The sequence below is a fragment of the Symphalangus syndactylus genome, chromosome 11 (genome assembly GCF_028878055.3).
Source record: "Symphalangus syndactylus isolate Jambi chromosome 11, NHGRI_mSymSyn1-v2.1_pri, whole genome shotgun sequence".
Taxonomy (NCBI): Eukaryota; Metazoa; Chordata; class Mammalia; order Primates; family Hylobatidae; genus Symphalangus; species Symphalangus syndactylus.
In genome coordinates, this window is record NC_072433.2 from 65,532,501 (window position 1) to 65,550,617 (window position 18,117).

An 18,117-nucleotide genomic window follows, 5' to 3' on the forward strand; every position below is an offset into this window, starting at 1 on the left:
AGCAGATGTAAAGCAGAGAGGCAGGCTTTAGCCAGCAAAGGGTAAGAATAGCAAATATAAGAATCAATTCAATTTGTCAATAGAAAAATAAAATCACAAAGATAATTTTCCTCTATAGCAATAATCAACTTTCCAAGAAATGCAAATCCAAAGAAAGATTTCATCATTCTTTTTTATCGCTTAAATAATGCCCAGCAAAAATATTACTATTAATTTATGGCCTTGTATGAGATTTTCTTTTTGACATTGTGAATTGCAAAGGCTTAGAGTAAAAACAGTATCTTCAGCACAATAGCAGAGTGCCAGGAAGCATGCCCCTCTTCTCAGGTGTAGGTATTTGTGTGTGCCTAGTACGTTCTGGAAGTTTGATGGGTATGATTTACTACCTCAAAATGAAGGGATCTTTGATAACACCCTCCACAGGAAAAAAATGGCTTAGATTCACATAAAGTTGTAAAAACTGCTGACTGTAGCATTTAAATATGCCTTAGTTTTATAAACGTTATCATTAATTAAACACATAAAATCAGACAGTTATCTCCCCTTATTCACATACGAAAAAAACCACCTCGTTTTCATTAGAAGGTATGTTTGACTCTGGGCCAACTACAGATATTAATACTTGCATTTTGCTGAAAATATTTTCTTTTTAAGTACTTATTTTAAAAATGTTTCAGTTCTAATAGTTTCTGACAACACAGCATTTCTTTAACATAGAATTAGGTCAAAAGAAACGAAGTATTTTAATGCCATAATTAGGAGTTTATTTTGAAGGATAAGGTAGTTTAATGTGTGCAGGGACAAATACATTAGTAAGACATAAAAAAACAGTTCTATAGTGAAAAAATACACAAACATAACAATTATAGTGGTAGGACATCGGTAAAGTCCCCAATTCCTGGCACTTTCAATAATACAAAACCCATTAGTATATATATCATCAGGTTGACAAGCAACAACTCTCAGCATTGAAAAGGTGATTAAGAATTAATGTATCATTTAAAGACATATTAATCAATTTTCAAGTATGCCAGGAATATAGACAAACATCTGTTTTTAAGGTTGTAAGTGAAAAGCATTAACAAAAATTGGAAGATTGTGCACCAATATCTGTTAATGGCTATGTACATATGAAAATTTATTTTAGAGACTGTACAGGAATAAGCACATATTATTTGGTATGTAAATTTCTAGTAAGTTGTAGACATCTCTCACCTTGCTCTTTCTTAAAATCTTTCTCTGACATGGCTACAGGTAAAAGCAGTTCTCCAACAGGTGGTTGAATATTAACACTGAAGCAATCATCCTTGGTACTGAAGAAAAAACAATCAAAGCTGACTAAATGCTTCATAAATAAACATTCTTAATACTAAGTAGTTAAATCAATACAATGAAAGCCTATGCTAGCATATACAGTATAAGACCTTTTTGGTTTAAATATCACAGCTAAAAAGGTTTAAACATTTTCCCAAACAACATTATTTGCAGAAAAATACACCTGTTATCTCAATCAAGATTTTTTAAAAAACAAAACTATATAGGTATAGTAAATTATCCCATTTGAAAAAGAACTTTAAAAAATTGCAGTAATTGTATATAACCATTACCACCAAGAGAAACACTTCATGCAGCTTACAGAGAAGTAATATTTTATCTCTAGTTTGCATACATCTTAAAGTATAGAAGATGAAATGCTTTAGTCTGAAACAGTTAAGATCTCTTTTTAAAAATATTAGTTTTTAATAAAGAAGAAAATAGAGTGACCATGTTGTGTTTAGATAGGTGCTAATAAAGTAATATCTCATCTGCAAACTTGCTTTCCTAAAAAAAAAAAAAAAACCCCTTATTTGCTAGTAGTGCTATTCATTGACATTATTGACCAACGTGGTAAGAGTTATTATTTCAAATGACAGGATATGAAGAATTTAAGAAAGCCAATCTTGTTTGTTCTAATATCAGATAGAAAAACAGTAAGTGCATTTACCTAAGTCTCATGATATTATGATCAATAAAAAACACTAAAACTGTCTAAAAATTTTTTTAAAGTTAGATGTTTAGGGGTAGGTTGATGAGTGTATCCTAAATGATATACTCATGGCAGCAAACAAGCAGAAAATCCAATTAACAGTTTTTTGAGAAAAAGGCATTGATCATTTATAATACAAGAAGTCTTAGAGCTACCAGTCACAGGCTCATTCAGTGGCTTAAAAAACCCTTTAGAGGCCCAGATTACTCTAGCTTTCCCTCTGCCATCCTTACTATGTTGGCTTTCATCCTCATGGTTGCCACATGGCTGCTCTATCTCCAGGTACCTAGTTTACATTCCATTGAAGGAAGGGTGGTGATGAGAGAGTGTTGAGTAACTGTGTCAACCACATTTGTTCCTTTTTATTACAAAAGCAAAAGCTTTCAGGAAGTCCCATAGAGGGACTTCTACCTTCATGTTAGAACTAGATCCCATAGCCTGTGAGATGGTAGCTAGAGAAACAGGGATTGTGGATAAGAAATACTAAACATTAGGTTAAGAAACACTTGAATTTATTCATGTGTGGGTAGAGACAAACGACATAATATAAAAAAAGAACATAAAATCCACTTTTATTTTATGCTATTATGTATTGTATTCTTTTAAGTGGCCTTATATTTTTTCCATATATGGATTGTTGAAGGCAAACCAATAAATCCAATTTATTTATCAATTCAATAAACACTTATTGAATACAAACTTGATCCTATGTAGTGTGTGAATATCCGGGGATTTAAAGCCAAGTGAGATTGGCCCTTGAAGCTCACAAGTCTAGTGGGAGGGAAAGAAATTATACTTATAATGGAATGGCAGGCACTACCTTAGATATGTGGAAAGCATTCTGCAGGAGTGAAGACTAAGTTTACTTCCAAGAGGAGAAAGAGGGCATTCTAGGCCTGTATTTTGGGAATGATGAGCAGCCTAATATGTCAACAGAAGAGGCTGGGGGAACATTGCAGAGTATCATATATAGTATGACCATTCATCCCAGTCTGCCCAGGAATAGTCCCAGTTTATGGCTGTTGTTGTGGAATCCTGTCCAGCTGGTGTCTCCTTTCACTCTCTAAAGTGTCCTGATATGTGTGATAAAGCATATGGTTACTTTACTCATATAACTAAGACAAAGGTGTTTCAGTGTTTCTTGAAGCAATGGGAAACTACTAGAGATTTCTGGCATAGGAAGGTAAATGGTCCCATTTATGTTTTAGAAACTCCAGTGGCAGTATGTAAGGTGGAGTAAGGGAGAAACCAAAGGCAGGTACATCAGTTAGGAGTCTAAATTAATAGTCTAGGCAGGGTTTTGATTTTTTTTAAGCATTTACTGTGTGTTTTTTACTTTAATAAAGCCTAAAAAGGATCTTAAGAGATAGCTTCTGTTATTTCAAATTTACTGATAAGAAAACTGAAAAGAAGTTGAACAATATGCCCAAGGTCACACAGCTAGTAACTGACAGCACTGGGATTTGAACCCAGGAGTATCTAACTTCAAAGTCCACATTTATTCCACTATAATATACAGCTTCCCCATGGTGGGTAGCACTGGGCAGGGGGAAGATGGAATATTTTATGGATATTCTAGAATAGAAAGGACACACCTGGTGATGAATGGAGGGAAGAAACTTCACACCTTCTAATGTGAACAATTGAGTGAATGACAATGTGCTGAAGGAGTTTAGGGTCTTAAAGAAAATGATTTGGCTTTAGCCACATTATATTTTGAGTACTGAGTTACCCAGGAAGAGATATTCAGCAGATAATTGGAAATACAAATCAAGAATCTGGAGAGAGACTAGCTGGGCATAGTGACAGGTGCTTATAGTCCTAGCTACTTGGGAGGGTGAGCTGGGAGGATTGCTTAAGCCCAGGAGTTTGAGACTACAGTGAACTATGATCATGCTACTGCACTCCAGCCTTGGTGATAGAGTGAGACCACATCAAGAAAAGAAAGAAAAGAAAAGAAAAAAGAAAGGGAATCAGGAGAGAGGACAGGGCAGTACATAAGAGTCTGGAAGCAGTAAGAATGGTGTAAATGGTATAGGGAAGAGCTGAAGCCTTATGAGTAGATAAAAATCATATAGGAAAAGAGGATACCACAAAAAGGATTAAGTGCAAATCTGGGGAAGACCTGTATTTAAGTAAGAACAGAAGAAGAGCAACTTGCAGAAGAGACTGGAGGAAGAGTGGTCAGGAAAAAAGGTGTGTGCCAAATATTGCAGGGAGGCAGAGTAAGATGAGGGATAAAAAGAAGTATAACTGTTAATCTTAGCAAGGCTGTTCAGATTGCAGGAAGACTACACAAGGCAGTGAGTTGAAGGGTGAAGGGAAGACTGGCAATGGAAGAAGGAACAGAAAGCAGAAGGTTCCTGAGAATGAAGAGGCAAAGGAATAACACCTAAAGAAACCTGAGCATGTTTAGAGGCTGAGGGGAAAGAGCCAGTAAGGAAGAAGAAACAAATAACTGGTAGAGCAAGGTCTTAGGAGAGGTAAAAGAGGTTGGGATAAAGAGCACAAGAACTAGGTGAGTGGGGTAGCCCTAGAAAGGAGTAGGATACTTCTTTGGAAACAACCGAAAAGGAGTGCTTAAGAGAGAAAGGATTGAGGGTAGGCTACTCGAAGAATGAGTCCAAACCTGACGGAGGGGAAGACTCGGTCACATTAAGAGAAATATGTAAACACTGGTGAAGGACTACAAGAAGATGTATATATACATACATGGAATATATATATATATAAATTACAAATGAACTTAGTATGAAATTTAAAATTTCAGCTTCAAGTCACTGTGTACAAAGTTCTCCAAAGTCAGAGGCACAAGACAATCCACTGAGGTATAGGCAAAAACCCTACTAATTATATTTATTTTTCTCATTCCTTTTAAGGTTCTGTTTTTCTGGGAGACAGGGTCTCAGCTCTGTCACCCAGGCTGGAGTGCAGTGGTGTGATGACAGCTCATTGCAGCCTCGACCTCCTGGGCTCAAGTGATGCTCTTGTCTCAGCCTTCCAAATAGCTGGGACTACAGGCACATGCCACCATGCCTAGCTAATTTAATTTTTTTTTTTTTTTTTTTGAGACAGAGTCTCACTCTGTCGCCCAGGCTGGAGTGCAGTGGTGTAATCTCGGCTCACTGCAACCTCCACCTCTTGGGTTCAAGCAATTCTCTTGCCTCAGCCTCCCTAGTAGCTGGGATTACAGGTGCCCACCACCTCGCCTGGCTAATTTTTGTATTTTAGTAGAGACAGGGTTTCACCATGTTGGCCAGGCTAGTCTCAAACTCCTGACCTCAAGCAATCCACCCACGTCGGCCTCTTAAAGTGCTGGGATTACAGGTGTGAGTCATTGCGCCTGGCCCTTTTTTTTTTTTGTAAAGACAGAGTCTTACTATGTTGCCCAGGCTGATCTTGAACTCCTGGGCTCAAGTGATCCTCCTGCCTTGGCCTCCCAAAGTTGTGGGATTATAGGCATGAGCCACTGTGCCTGGCCTCTATTTTTGTATGCTTTAGTAAATACATGTTAGCACAGTGAGAAATATACACACATATATATATATACATACACATATATAATTACAAATAAACTTCTACAGAGTACATACTCAAAATATTTTTACACATAGAGGTAAACAATTTCAAAAGTTAGGGGACCACTGAGTTACATCGTTATGTACAACACTTTTGAATTCTTGTTTATTCTTTTTAATAGAAACTCTTCTTCCCAACGTGCCAGAAGGACACCACATACTCCTCGATTAAAAGTGGCTTGACAGCAATGATACCAAGGGAGAAGGGTGGGGAGTTCAGAGAGAGAAGAGGCAGGAGATCTGCCTTCTAAGGCATCTATGAATGTCTAGCTGTTTGTAGGGGGTGGGGAAAGCGATCCTGAAATGTCCCTCCTAGCAACAAGCAAGGCGTTAGACAGCCCAACTGAAACATATTTCTCGGCGTCTCTTGTAGCTAAGAGTGATCAAGTGACCCAGTTATGACCAATGAATTATAAACAGAACTTTAGTAGGGATTTCTGAGAAAGTTTTGCTTTTCTGACATAAATCTGGCCCCTTTCTCCATGTAATTTCTTTCCTTTTTTCTGTCTGGAATGCAGATGGAAGCTTGGAGGTGGAGCAGCCGTCTTGTGATCACGAAGTTGACCAGCATTTGCTAACAAAATTAGCACATGAAACAAAAAGGTGGAAGACCTTATGTCCTGAAGACACTGGGAAGCTACTGCACCAGCTCTGAACTGCCAACCCCTGCAGTTCTTGTTCTAGGAGGATAATAAATCCTTATTTGGTCATGCCACTGCAGTTGGGTTTCTGTTACACACAACCAAATACAAAATCCAATATCACCAGTACATAACTCACTCTGTAAGCTAGTTTCATCTTGTAAGCAAGGTGTGGCTTATAATAGAACTAAGATGGAACATTTCCTCTTTATTTGGGGGAAAATTTACTTTCATTTACATGAGTGTTCTAGGATGTCCTCCAGTTTATACACATCTCCTTTTCTACCATTTTGCCTTCTTTTTGATTTATTTCTCTCTCCATGTAGCTTTTCTTTTCCTTTTTTCTTCACAACCCCTTTGATTAAACAGGGGAGAGACAGATTATCTCCATTTCTACACATAACTGCCTCGACATGGATAGGGAATGTGAAAATGACTGATGATAGATGTAAATTTATCAGAATTAACAGTTACCAGATCAATGAAGCACTATTATTAGGGTAGCTTTAAATAGCCTAGCTACATAGGACCAGATGGCATAAAAGTTTAATGTAAGGCAAGATTGTACTTGGTACACATTTAACTGTAGCATATATTCTTGTAGTATATGTAACCTCAGTTCACAGATTGCTTTATAGGATCCAAACTGGTAAAGTTTGTAAGTAAGAGAAACGGGCGAGCAGCCTATTCTGAGACTCAAGTTTCTCATCTATGAATGAGTGACATTTACCTTGCAGGCTAGTTTTAACTATTAAAGGAAATAAAATGAAATAATGCACAGGAGGTACTCAAAACCTACATATGTAATAGGGATATATCATTATTTCATTATTCCCCCACTGATTATCATTTCCAATTTTTCTCCATTATAAACAATGCTTATACTTGGCTAGATCTATTTCCGTACAAGCACAAATACTTCTCTAGGCTTGATACCCTAAAAGTGAAATTGCTGAATTGAAAAGTATGAATATTTTACTGATATTGCTAATTTAAGGTTCCACAAACAGCATACAAGAGTACATGTTTTTCTCTACCTTCCTGGTCAATACCAGATACAAAAGTTATTCTAAAACTTTGCCTATCTGATGGGTGAAATGTTTTAATTTTTATTTCCCTAAATATTAGTCATGTTGAACATCTTTTTCAAATGCAAGTTGGCCACTTGCATTTCTTTTCTTGTAAATTGCCTATTCTTAGCCTTTTCCCTACCTTTCTACTGGATTCCTTTTTCATTGATTGTGAGAGTTGCACATTCTGGTTTTTAAACTTTTTTCTGCCAAATAAGCTGCACTGCTTTCTTGTTATCTTGTTCACGGTGTCTACTTTTTCTTTACTTGTAGAGAAGTTTTAAATTTTTAATAGAAGAACCTGTTATTTTCCTTTATATCTTTCTGAGTATTGTGTCTTGCTTAAGACTTTTGTCCTCAGAGTATGAAAATATTTATCTACACTATATTTAAATACTTTTATAGTTTTTTATAATTAAATAATAAATCCACGTGGAACTTGTTTTGGTATAATTTATGGGAGGAAGCTACCTTTATTTTTTCCAAATAATGGTCCTCATAGCATTTACTGAATGGTCCATTCTTTCCCCACGGATTTGAAATGTCACCTTTATGACATACAAAATTTCTACATTTCTAAATTCTCTGGTTTCATTGGTTCTTGTGCCAATATCAATTATACAGAATAAAAATATTCTTGTGGCTTAAAGGAATATTTTTAAATTATTATAGAGAAAGACTTTTTTCACTAAAAATGTTGACTTTTCTTGTGCATTTTATTTTCCAGCTGAATTTTAGAAGTTTGCCAAGTTTCTTGAAAAAGTCGACTGGCATTTAGCCTAGAATCACATTGAATTTAAAGATTAATTTGAGGTGCAATACTGTCTCCCATAAAAATACAGTATATTTATTTTTTTATTTTGCTTATATTTCTTTATATTTAATTATATCTTCCTTTATGCCCTTTAGGAAAGTTCCAGTTTTTTTTCTCTCTGCGTAAGTATTTGTACCACCTTTCTAAACTCATTAGTTTAAATAACAGATTTTCTGTTGATTCCAACTTTATGGGTTAATAATTATGTTGAATAGGCCAGGTACAGTGGCTCAGGCCTGTAATCCCAGCACTTTGGGAGGCCGAGGCGGGCAGATCACCTGAGGTCAGGAGTTCAAGACCAGCCTGGCCAACATGGTGAAACCCCATCTCTACTAAATATACAAAAATTAGCTGGGCCTGGTGGCGCGTGCCTGTGATCCCAGCTACTCAGGAAGCTAAGCAAGGAGAGTCGCTTGGACCTGGGAGGCAGAGGTTGCAGTGAGCCGAGATCGCACCACTGCACTCCAGCCTGGCGACAGAGTAAGACTGCATCTCAAAAAAAAAAAAAAAAAAAAAAAGAAAATAATTATGTTGAATAAAAATTATAATTTTGGCTGGGCGCTGTGGCTCACACCTGTAATGGGATTACAGCACTTTGGGAGGCTGAGATGGGTGGATCACAAGGTCAGGAGTTCGAGACTAGCCTGGCTAATATGGTGAAACCCTGTCTCTACTGAAAATACTACAATTAGTCGGGCACGGTGGTGCGTGCCTGTAGTTCCAGCTACTTGGGAGGCTGAGGCAGGAGAATCGCTTGAACCCAGGAGGCGGAGGTTGCAGTGAGCCAAGACTGCCTGGGCAACAGAGCGAGACTCCATCTCAAAAAAAAAAAAATTATAATTTTGTCTCTTCTTTTCCAGCATTTATACTGCAAATGGCGTTTACTTGCCTTTCTATATTGGCTGGAACTTCCATTATAATGTGGAATATAGTATGGTGAGCAGACATCCTTGTTTTGCTTTTCTGACTTAAAAGAGATTGTTTCTGATATTTCATGTGGCTATGGGTAACCTGTATGGGCCAGAAGTCATTTGAATTTATAACTACAACTGATGTCCATCTTCATAGGTTATCCTTTTGGGCTTTAAAATCAGGGTGATGCTAGACTTACAGAATGATATGCCATGATTTCCTTTTCTTTCGTTCTAGAAAAATTCTCTTTTTTAAGGTTCTGATACAATTTAATCGTTTTTATTCCTAATTTATATTTTTCTAGGAAACAATTAATTTCATCTAACTACTCCAATTTACTGGTGTAGAACTGTATAGTATTATTTTGTAACTTAAAAGACCTCTGTGCTTTGTCGTCTTTCTCCTCTCTAATCTTTCTTAGTTCTTTTTTATTTGATCATATTATCCCATAGTTTTCCTTTTTTTTTGTACATCCTATATGTGCCTTTAAAAAATGAGTATTTTCTGCACACAGGAAACAAGGAATTCTATGTAAACATATGCATCTTGGATCAAGCTTGTTAATTAAATCATTAAACCTGTATGTATCTATACCTATTTATCCTTACTCTCTGATTTGTCCATTTCTGACGTGCATGTTAAAATATACTATGATTATGGCTTTGACAATTTCTCCTAGTATCTGTATTATTTTCTGCTTTATAAATTACAAAAGTGCATGGTTTAATGGTTTGTAACAATGTATTTTCTTGGAGGATTACAATGAACACAAAATATTGTGTTATTACTTTTTACCTAAAATACTTCTTAATTTTTCTAGTTTTAGCACATGTATCTGATAAATGCATACACACACACATGCACACACACATACACACACACACTTCATCTATCTAATCTCAACTTTTCTGTGCCATTCTCTCTTAGGGAGGGTTCTCATAAATAGCATATGTTAAATTTTGCTTTGTACCTGTCTAGTAAAAGTAGTATTTAATTCTCTGACGTTAATTGCAAAAACTAGTATGTGTGGTGTGCATGGCCTCTCTAGCCATCTTTTTTCGTTTTATATTTGCCATGCTTTTTCCTCTTCCTCTTGGTTAAACTGACCAACTTTTAAACATTTATTTTAAATTATTATTATTTTTTGAATAGAGACAAGTTCTCACTATGCTGGCCAGGCTGGTCTTGAACTCCTGGCCTCGAGGGATCTTCCCACCTTGGCCTTCCAAAGAGCTGGGATGACAGGTATAAGCCACCACACGCAGCCCTGATCAGGTTTTAATTACTCCCTTTCTTCCTACCTTTAGCTGTTTAGAAGTTATAATACATCACATTTCTATTATTTTAGTGGTTATCTTTAATATTTTAAACCATATTTAAACTATTTTTGCCATCAATCAATTCTCTTCTCAAACATAACAAGAACCCTAGTATACCATCACTCCTCCTTGCACTTGTCTCTGTGGGGATTTTGGTTCCAATTTATTGTTAATATTTATTTTTCACATTATGTCAACAATTATTTTTATACATTGATAAATTTCATAGGTAGAATTCTTTGCTCACTACTGTTTTATTAATTCCATGTTTTTCTCTGTCTCAGATTTTTTTTTTTGAGATAAGGTCTCACTATGTTACCCAGGCTGGAAAGCAGCGGCTATTCACAGGTGCAATCATCGTGCACTGTAGCCTCTAATTCCTGGGCTCAAGCTATCCTCTTGCCTCAGCCTCCTGAGTAGCTGGGACTACAGGCATGCATCACCATGCCTGGTTCTGTCTCAGATTTAAGAAAATATTCTATTACAGTATATCTTTGAGTAATCCTTTCAGAAAGAATGTGCAGGTGGTAAACTGATTGATAGAATCCTTCACTGAAAAATGACTATTTGGTATCTTCAAAATTTTAAGGTCATTTCCTTTACCTTCTGGCTTCCAGAACTGGTAAGAGTACTGATGTGAAATTTGATTCCATTCTCATTCTTGTCCATTTTTAGGTAAGCTGCTTTTTTCTCTGCTTTGGAAGATAATAGGATATTCTTCTCCTTACCAAAAAATCACCAGGATGTGGTCTTTTTCATAGTTTTTCACATTCACCCTGTTTGGCCCTCTTAATCTGAAGCCTCGTGTGTTTCTTTTGTTGGGGCACATGTTCATTCATTCATTCATTATGGGCAGGGATACACTCTATCGCCTAGGCTGGAGTGTAGTGGTGCGATCATAGTTCACTGGAGCCTTGAACTCCTGGGTTCCAGTGATCCTCCCACTTCAGTCTCCCAAGTGGCTAGGATGACAAGTGTGTGCCACCAGACCTGGCTAATCCTTTTTGATTTTTTGTAGAGACAAGGTCTTGCTATGTTACCCAGGCTGGTCTTGAAACTCCTGGGCTCAAACAATTCTCCCGCTTTGGCCTCCCAACGTGCTAGGATTATGGTCGTAAGCCACCACATTCAGCAGAAAATGTTCCTCTATAATTTATTTTCTAAATTATTTCTTCCTTTCATTGTCTTTTCTTTCCTGCCAGAGATCCTATGAGATGAACTGATCCTTTTAACATTCCTTATTTTCTGTCTCCACCTTTTTGCTTTGTATTCCAGTTGATTTCCTTGACCCATTCTTCCAGGATGCTCAATCAGTATTCAGCTGTGTCCATTCCATTATTCACCTACTGAGCTAGCAACTATCATTACTATGGGTCGCCTCTCCCCTGGGTGGGCTGACTAAAGTTTTATTTTTTATAAGTGGACGAGATACTAACTGGTTATGTGGACATGAAGTTGGAGGCAGGCAGGCAGGAAATGGCCTTTCCTCCCCACCAACAAAAGTAACACTGGCTTTACCCTAGTGGTGAGGATCTGAGAATATTTTGGATAGATACTATCTTGGATAAAACTATATTTCATCTCGTCTCTGACCATCCTTGCTTCCTTCACACAAACTCAAACCCTGCTCTGCTCCTGTAGGTCCCCACATCCACAACAAAACGTCTTTCCCAGGCAAATGGCTCATTCTCTTTAGAGTTTTATTCTTAAGTCTCAAATTAAATGTGTATGTTGCCTGCTGTCAGGGGTAAGATTGGGGAACTAAGGGGCTGGAAGGAGTTAATTCCCTGATGACTGTCTTAAGACCCCTACCCACTTTGTGCTTGATGTTCTGCCACACTGGTTCTTATCATTATGGTAGTTTTTCTCCCATGAGTGTTTTACCCTGTGATTTTTATTTTCTCTGTTATTATCTGATCCTATTTATTTTCTGTCAATAATGCCTCACAATTTCTGGTCAGCTAATGGCATTCTTTCTTATATTTTTAGTGATCATTCACTATTAAAGAATGCATTTTCTTTTTAATGGATCTTTGGACAAAAACATGTGCTCAGTTCTCTAACTAGCACTAAGCTGTGTGACTTCCCATACTGGTTAATATATGCATGCCTGGGGGGTGATGAGGATCTGTTTATGTACTGCACTAACTTTTAGACAGATATATTTATGTATATTGCACACATATTTGATCTCAATAAATTTAATCAAGAACTTAATTTGATGACCATTTAAAATCCAAAGCAAGAAAGAGGCATAAATGCTTATCAAATATGCATATAACTATGTAGCTTAATATAACAGTTCTGTCTATATCTATTTATCGATAGATACAATTATAATGATATAGAATTAATCCAGAAGCTAAAGCAGGATCATTTTACTCTCATTCTTTTTATTCTAACAAATAAAAGAGTATCTGACAGGCTTTTGGTCCATGTTCTCAGCATTTCTGAAGGCTTCTTATCAAATATGCTGTTATTACCCATAATTTTATGTATCGATTTGTATAATGTATTTCAAGGAAAAAATTCAATATCAGCCATTCTTGTTTCTTTTTTTCTTTTTATTGAACTACCAAGACTAATACAGCACATCACTAAGCAAAAAGTGCTATTTACTATGCAAAAGGCACAGTCGGTGATTGGCATCTAAGACCAATTGATCTACCCATTACCACTATCTCCCTACCCCCACAAGCACTACTATGAAGCTATTGATTTAAACACTGTCGATCGGTTTCCATTTTCTGATTTTGGGCAGGCCAATTAAGAAAGTGAGTAATTGTGATTACACTGCTTCAGGATCAATTACATTTGATGCAAGACAAAGTGCTCTTTTTGGAACACACACACAAAATTTTTGATCCAGCATGCTGTTGTGCTTAACAAAATCTAAAATAAATAATTTATATCTTTATAATAGCAAAACATACTAATGTAAATGCTTTCAATAGCCAAGGACATTTTCTATGTGAAATACATGAATTACTTTCCTAAAGTTAGTTCGAAAGAAATTTAGAAAAATATTACTCACATACACTCCTTGGCATAAGATAAAAATCAAATACTACCTGCATATATATCCATCCTTAAAGGGACTTAGTTAATTATGAAAGACAAAATGCAAATCTTGTCCAAGAGACTATAAAGGAAGTCTTTGTAATTAAAATTGGGAAAAAAAAAACCAATTACATAGGAATCAAAATGTTCTTTATATAAATTGATAAGAAAAAGGAATCTTTTTTAGTTCTTAATTTTGGTCTAACTTGGTACATGAGCTTTGTCATTGGGTTCACATTGTCCAAATCATTAAAATGAATATGCCTCTGGTGTTAGAGGCAAATCTATTTAGAGTGATGTTACTCATAGCCTGTTGTTCAGTAATATTGATCTGTGTTGTTTGTCTAATAGAAAAATAATAAACAATTACTAGGCAATGTTGAGAAAAGTAATCAGTTTTTATATATCACTAATATAGCAGACCTCCCAAAACATAAAGGTGATGATCTGCATAAAATCAATGTGTTATGCTACATTGCTTATATTTATCATTACAGGTTCTCGGCAATAAAAGGTATAACATTAGGCCAGAATTACTGGTAAACTGAAAAGGCATATGAAAATGAAAAGTTCACTATGTTTAATCTATACATTTATTTTAAAATGTCTATTTCTAAAACTTCAACACTTTTAAATCATAACAAATTCTGTTCTAAGCTAGCTAAAATGTAGATAAAATGTCTCAATTCTTTTTAGAATAAAAACAAAGAAACTTCAACTCAAAATAGCCAATTGGGCCTTATATCAGAAAAAGAAAAGAGTTCAAAGATAATTCTCAATGGTGCATGAATACAGCTTTGTACTAATTTGCTAATAGCCTCTGAATTTCACGAGAAATGTATAAAGCATTATAGAAAAACATTAACAACAAAATCCAATCCTAAAAAAGCTCTTCTGAATAGCATTCAGCTATGAAACCTTTGCCAACTGCATAAATGTTCTCTTTTGACTTTTATCAAAGCAGTTTGTAAATCGATGTAAAAAGGAAAAAAAAATGTGTGAGTTTTAGGTACTGATGACATCAATAATATTCCACTTAAGAATCTCAAGATAACATGTATGTATATCTCAAAAGATATCTTCTCAGAGTTATTTAATAATATTAATGTTTTTAATTTCTCCTGGATTTTCCTCATGAATTTTCTCATAAATTTTCTAAAACTGGAATGATAAGTTAAAAATTACTTAGTAGTAGCTTCTTTCTTTAACCAACAAACCATGAATTTCAATCACATATGGCAGATTGTAATGGCTAGGTGTGTAACGAATGCTAAAAATACATATACTGCACACAATTTGTACAACTATTCCAAGGCAGTCTAAACATTATCAAAGCAAAACATACTTGTTTAAATGTTTTGTCTTTCACACACACACAAAAGCTGTTGAAAGCTTAGTTTTTGATATGCTATCCTTTACAGGTTATATAAAAAATAGAAGAATAATTGAACTTACCACAACTGGAAACTGGCAGTCTGAGTAGAATCACAAAAGTCAATACCCATTGAAACTGTAATAGATCCCTCAGGCTCAAGAGAGTCTAGGAAATAAGATAATTTAGACATGAAAACACAGAGGATGTGAAAAAGAGGCAAACTAAACATCGAAAATTTAGGTAATGTTTGTAATGTTTGTAGCTTGGTTGAAACTGTGAAATTTAATGATGGCTTAAAAATTTCAAACTAAGAATATTAAAGCAAATTACAAAGTAACCTAACTATTGTTTCAAGGTTTTCTTTTTCACAAATTAATTCTGCACATACGCCAATGAACACATTATACCCATTTGTTTCAGAAACACATATCTTCCTGAGAAATTTCATGTTTTCTAATATATCTCTATAGGTACTGAAAATGAGAAGGAAATAAATGTGTTCTTGTTTCACATACCTGTAATGGACTTTGGGAGTTCATAAGAGGTTATGTACTTAAAACTATGGCATGTTTATTCTAGATATAAAAAGTAAATTTTAAACAACGTTCCAAATTTTCAATGAAAAAATCCTAAATTAAAAAATGTAAAAAAAGTTGGAAGAAGAAATTAAGATGCACTCAGAAATTAATTAAGAGATCTTGCATTGAAACCAAAACGTTAAGTCTAATTGCATTAAATATGCAAAAAAAATTTGTGGCAGATTAGATTATCTTGATAAAACAAAAAATAAAATGACATTTGATAGATTTGGAATTTCTGAAGCTTCATCTATCAACTAACCAAGTATAGGAAATAACTATACCAATATACAATACAGTGTTTTTTTTTAGTTAACAATGACAAAACTTAAGGCAAACAAGAACAAAATTTTATTCTGCTTATGATTTGAAAGTTTAGCTATATCTTAGAATAATTGAGGGGATCTTAAATAAATATGTATATATTTGTTTATATATAGAAACTGTCCATTTTTTATTTCTACTTTGCTCAAAGTATTCTGTATAATTGCAGCTATACTATACAATCACTTTATATTTAGCTTTATCTATTCTCTATACATCCTATCAGACGTAGTTATATTTTAGCAAGCACACTTCTAATTCAATAGACTGTGACTATTCTAGGGCTTCTTGGTAAGTATGATTTGCCATTGAATGCTAACCATGACAGAGATGATGGTACAGTCGGGATAAAATAATAATTCAATAAGCTTCATTTATTAAGTATTATGTTTATATCTCATAGGCTCAATGAGTAGGCATTACAAGAGACTATTTGTTCAATGCTGATTTTAAAATGCTATTTGTTAGGCAAAGGAAGTATGTTAAAAATAAAAAAAGTAGTAATTACAATGCTATTTGCTCAGTGGTATGTATGTTAGTTTGCTGATTCTAGTTTGAATTTCATTGTTTACAAACCTAACATTTACCAGGATGCCACTCAAATACCAGAAGACTTGCTCCCTAAATCTCTAGCAAATAGGCTTTACTGTAGGGTAAATAACTATAATGATACATACATTTTTTTTCATTTCTCATAAAGCTATGTGCTGTCAATAGTTTAGAGCTTTGTCAGTCACACACTGCTCAAGGCTATTGTTGAGCGAATTCTTAATGCCTTCTGTGCCATAACTATTTTGGGGTTTGGTCTTGTTTTTATCTGACACATTAGTAGCAAATTCCGTCATCTCCAAAACTTGATGGCTTTCATGTCATTTAGATCTCCCTTCATCATGTATCTTCGTATGTCATTTGACAAAGTGACAGCTCTCAAGATGCCTTGTTGATAGCACTCTTTGACACTGTTTGATACTGTCTTCAGTCTTAAGATAATTAACTGTGAGCTTAGTGCCATACTAATTCTGGGGGACAGTCCATGATCAACGGCATGTTTTATTATATGGATGCTTCAGGAGCAAAATGATCAGCATAAAATTATTCAAATAATGGATTTTTATAATACTTGGAGCCAACTAAACTGGGAAAGCTTACCCAATTAGGTGTCTCTATTTGGATACCACTTCTAGATTTGCTCCTATATATTTGAGATGGCTATGTAGAAGTGGCTGAAAAACACTGGCTCTGTTACACCACACCATTAATATCAACACATGAAATCATATAGGACGCCATTTACTTTGATGTAACAGTCATACAGTAACCAGTAAAATCTTAGCTGAACTCAAATTTGTCAACCACTAACATAAAGCCACTGAATATAGTACAGAGAGCTTAACCTATTCTTCGTGTCTTAAAAAAACCCTCTTATATACTGGGTCTCTTTGGGGAAAACGGAATATTATTCCTAATATTCTTGCAAGGAATACAGTTTCATGCCAAACACAGGGTGAAATCCAGAAAAAAAGTCATTGCACATTATAGACAAAACCAGATTGGTGGCAAATAAGAAAACTGCAGACTACTTAACGTGTATATGTTCTTAAAAATAAATGAAACAAATATCTTAACTCCCTTAATTTACTAAACACTAAAATACAGTATTTGTTTTCTGTTGCATTCTTAAAATGTTCTTGGAGGACTAATTTAGACATATTATATTCCTTAACCCTACAATCTATTGATAATAGTGTCATCCAGGTGGTGTTACATACAAGTACATACTGCAGACGAAAGAACTCTGTATCTTGAAGGCATTCAATAAATGCCAACAAAATGAATGAGACATACAGTCACAAAAATTTGTCTAAGAATGACAAAGAAAAGCCTACAACCAATACTAAGGCAATGGTAAACATTCATATTTTATTTCTCTGTTAAGGTCATACTATGAAATTTACTGTATTTATTTCTTCTATTCTACATAGGCCAACTAAAGGTCAACTCATCAACTCATTATGCCAGCTCAAAGAAAAATTAATACTGTTCTACTGTTTTAACCTTTGGATAACATTTTCAACCTTCAGACAATTCATATATCAGCTGCTTGACACTTCCTAAACTAATTTTTTTAAACTAGGTAAAAAAGGTTGAATTACAAGCAACAAAAATAACACAACAATTCCTTGGCAATATATTAACTTCATACACTATATAGTAAAAATTAGGATAATTTGTGTTCTTTAAATAGTGTCTTAATTATCAAAATATTTTTAAAAATTAAGTGGATTTTGAAATCAGCTTACTTTAACTCCACTTTCTTTACTCTGGTTGCTTATAAAACTTTACCAGGCTTTAGCAAAAATTATTTTATTCCTTTGTGTAAAAATATAACACACACAAAAAATGACTTTCTTTACCGAAAG

At 34.9% G+C, this 18,117-nt stretch overlaps 1 protein-coding gene across 3 annotated transcripts in view; it reads right to left on the reverse strand.

The window, feature by feature from the left end:
- Positions 1-18,117, reverse strand: part of AP3B1 (adaptor related protein complex 3 subunit beta 1) — a 290,306-nt gene that overhangs the window by 17,134 nt on the left and 255,055 nt on the right. For all 3 annotated transcript variants that reach the window (XM_055299187.2, XM_063612139.1, XM_055299189.2), the window contains 2 exons: positions 14,876-14,960; positions 1,216-1,313 (listed from right to left, as the gene is read on the reverse strand). In XM_055299187.2, the coding sequence (XP_055155162.1) occupies positions 1,216-1,313; positions 14,876-14,960 (183 nt within the window). The remainder of the gene's footprint in view (positions 1-1,215; positions 1,314-14,875; positions 14,961-18,117) is intronic.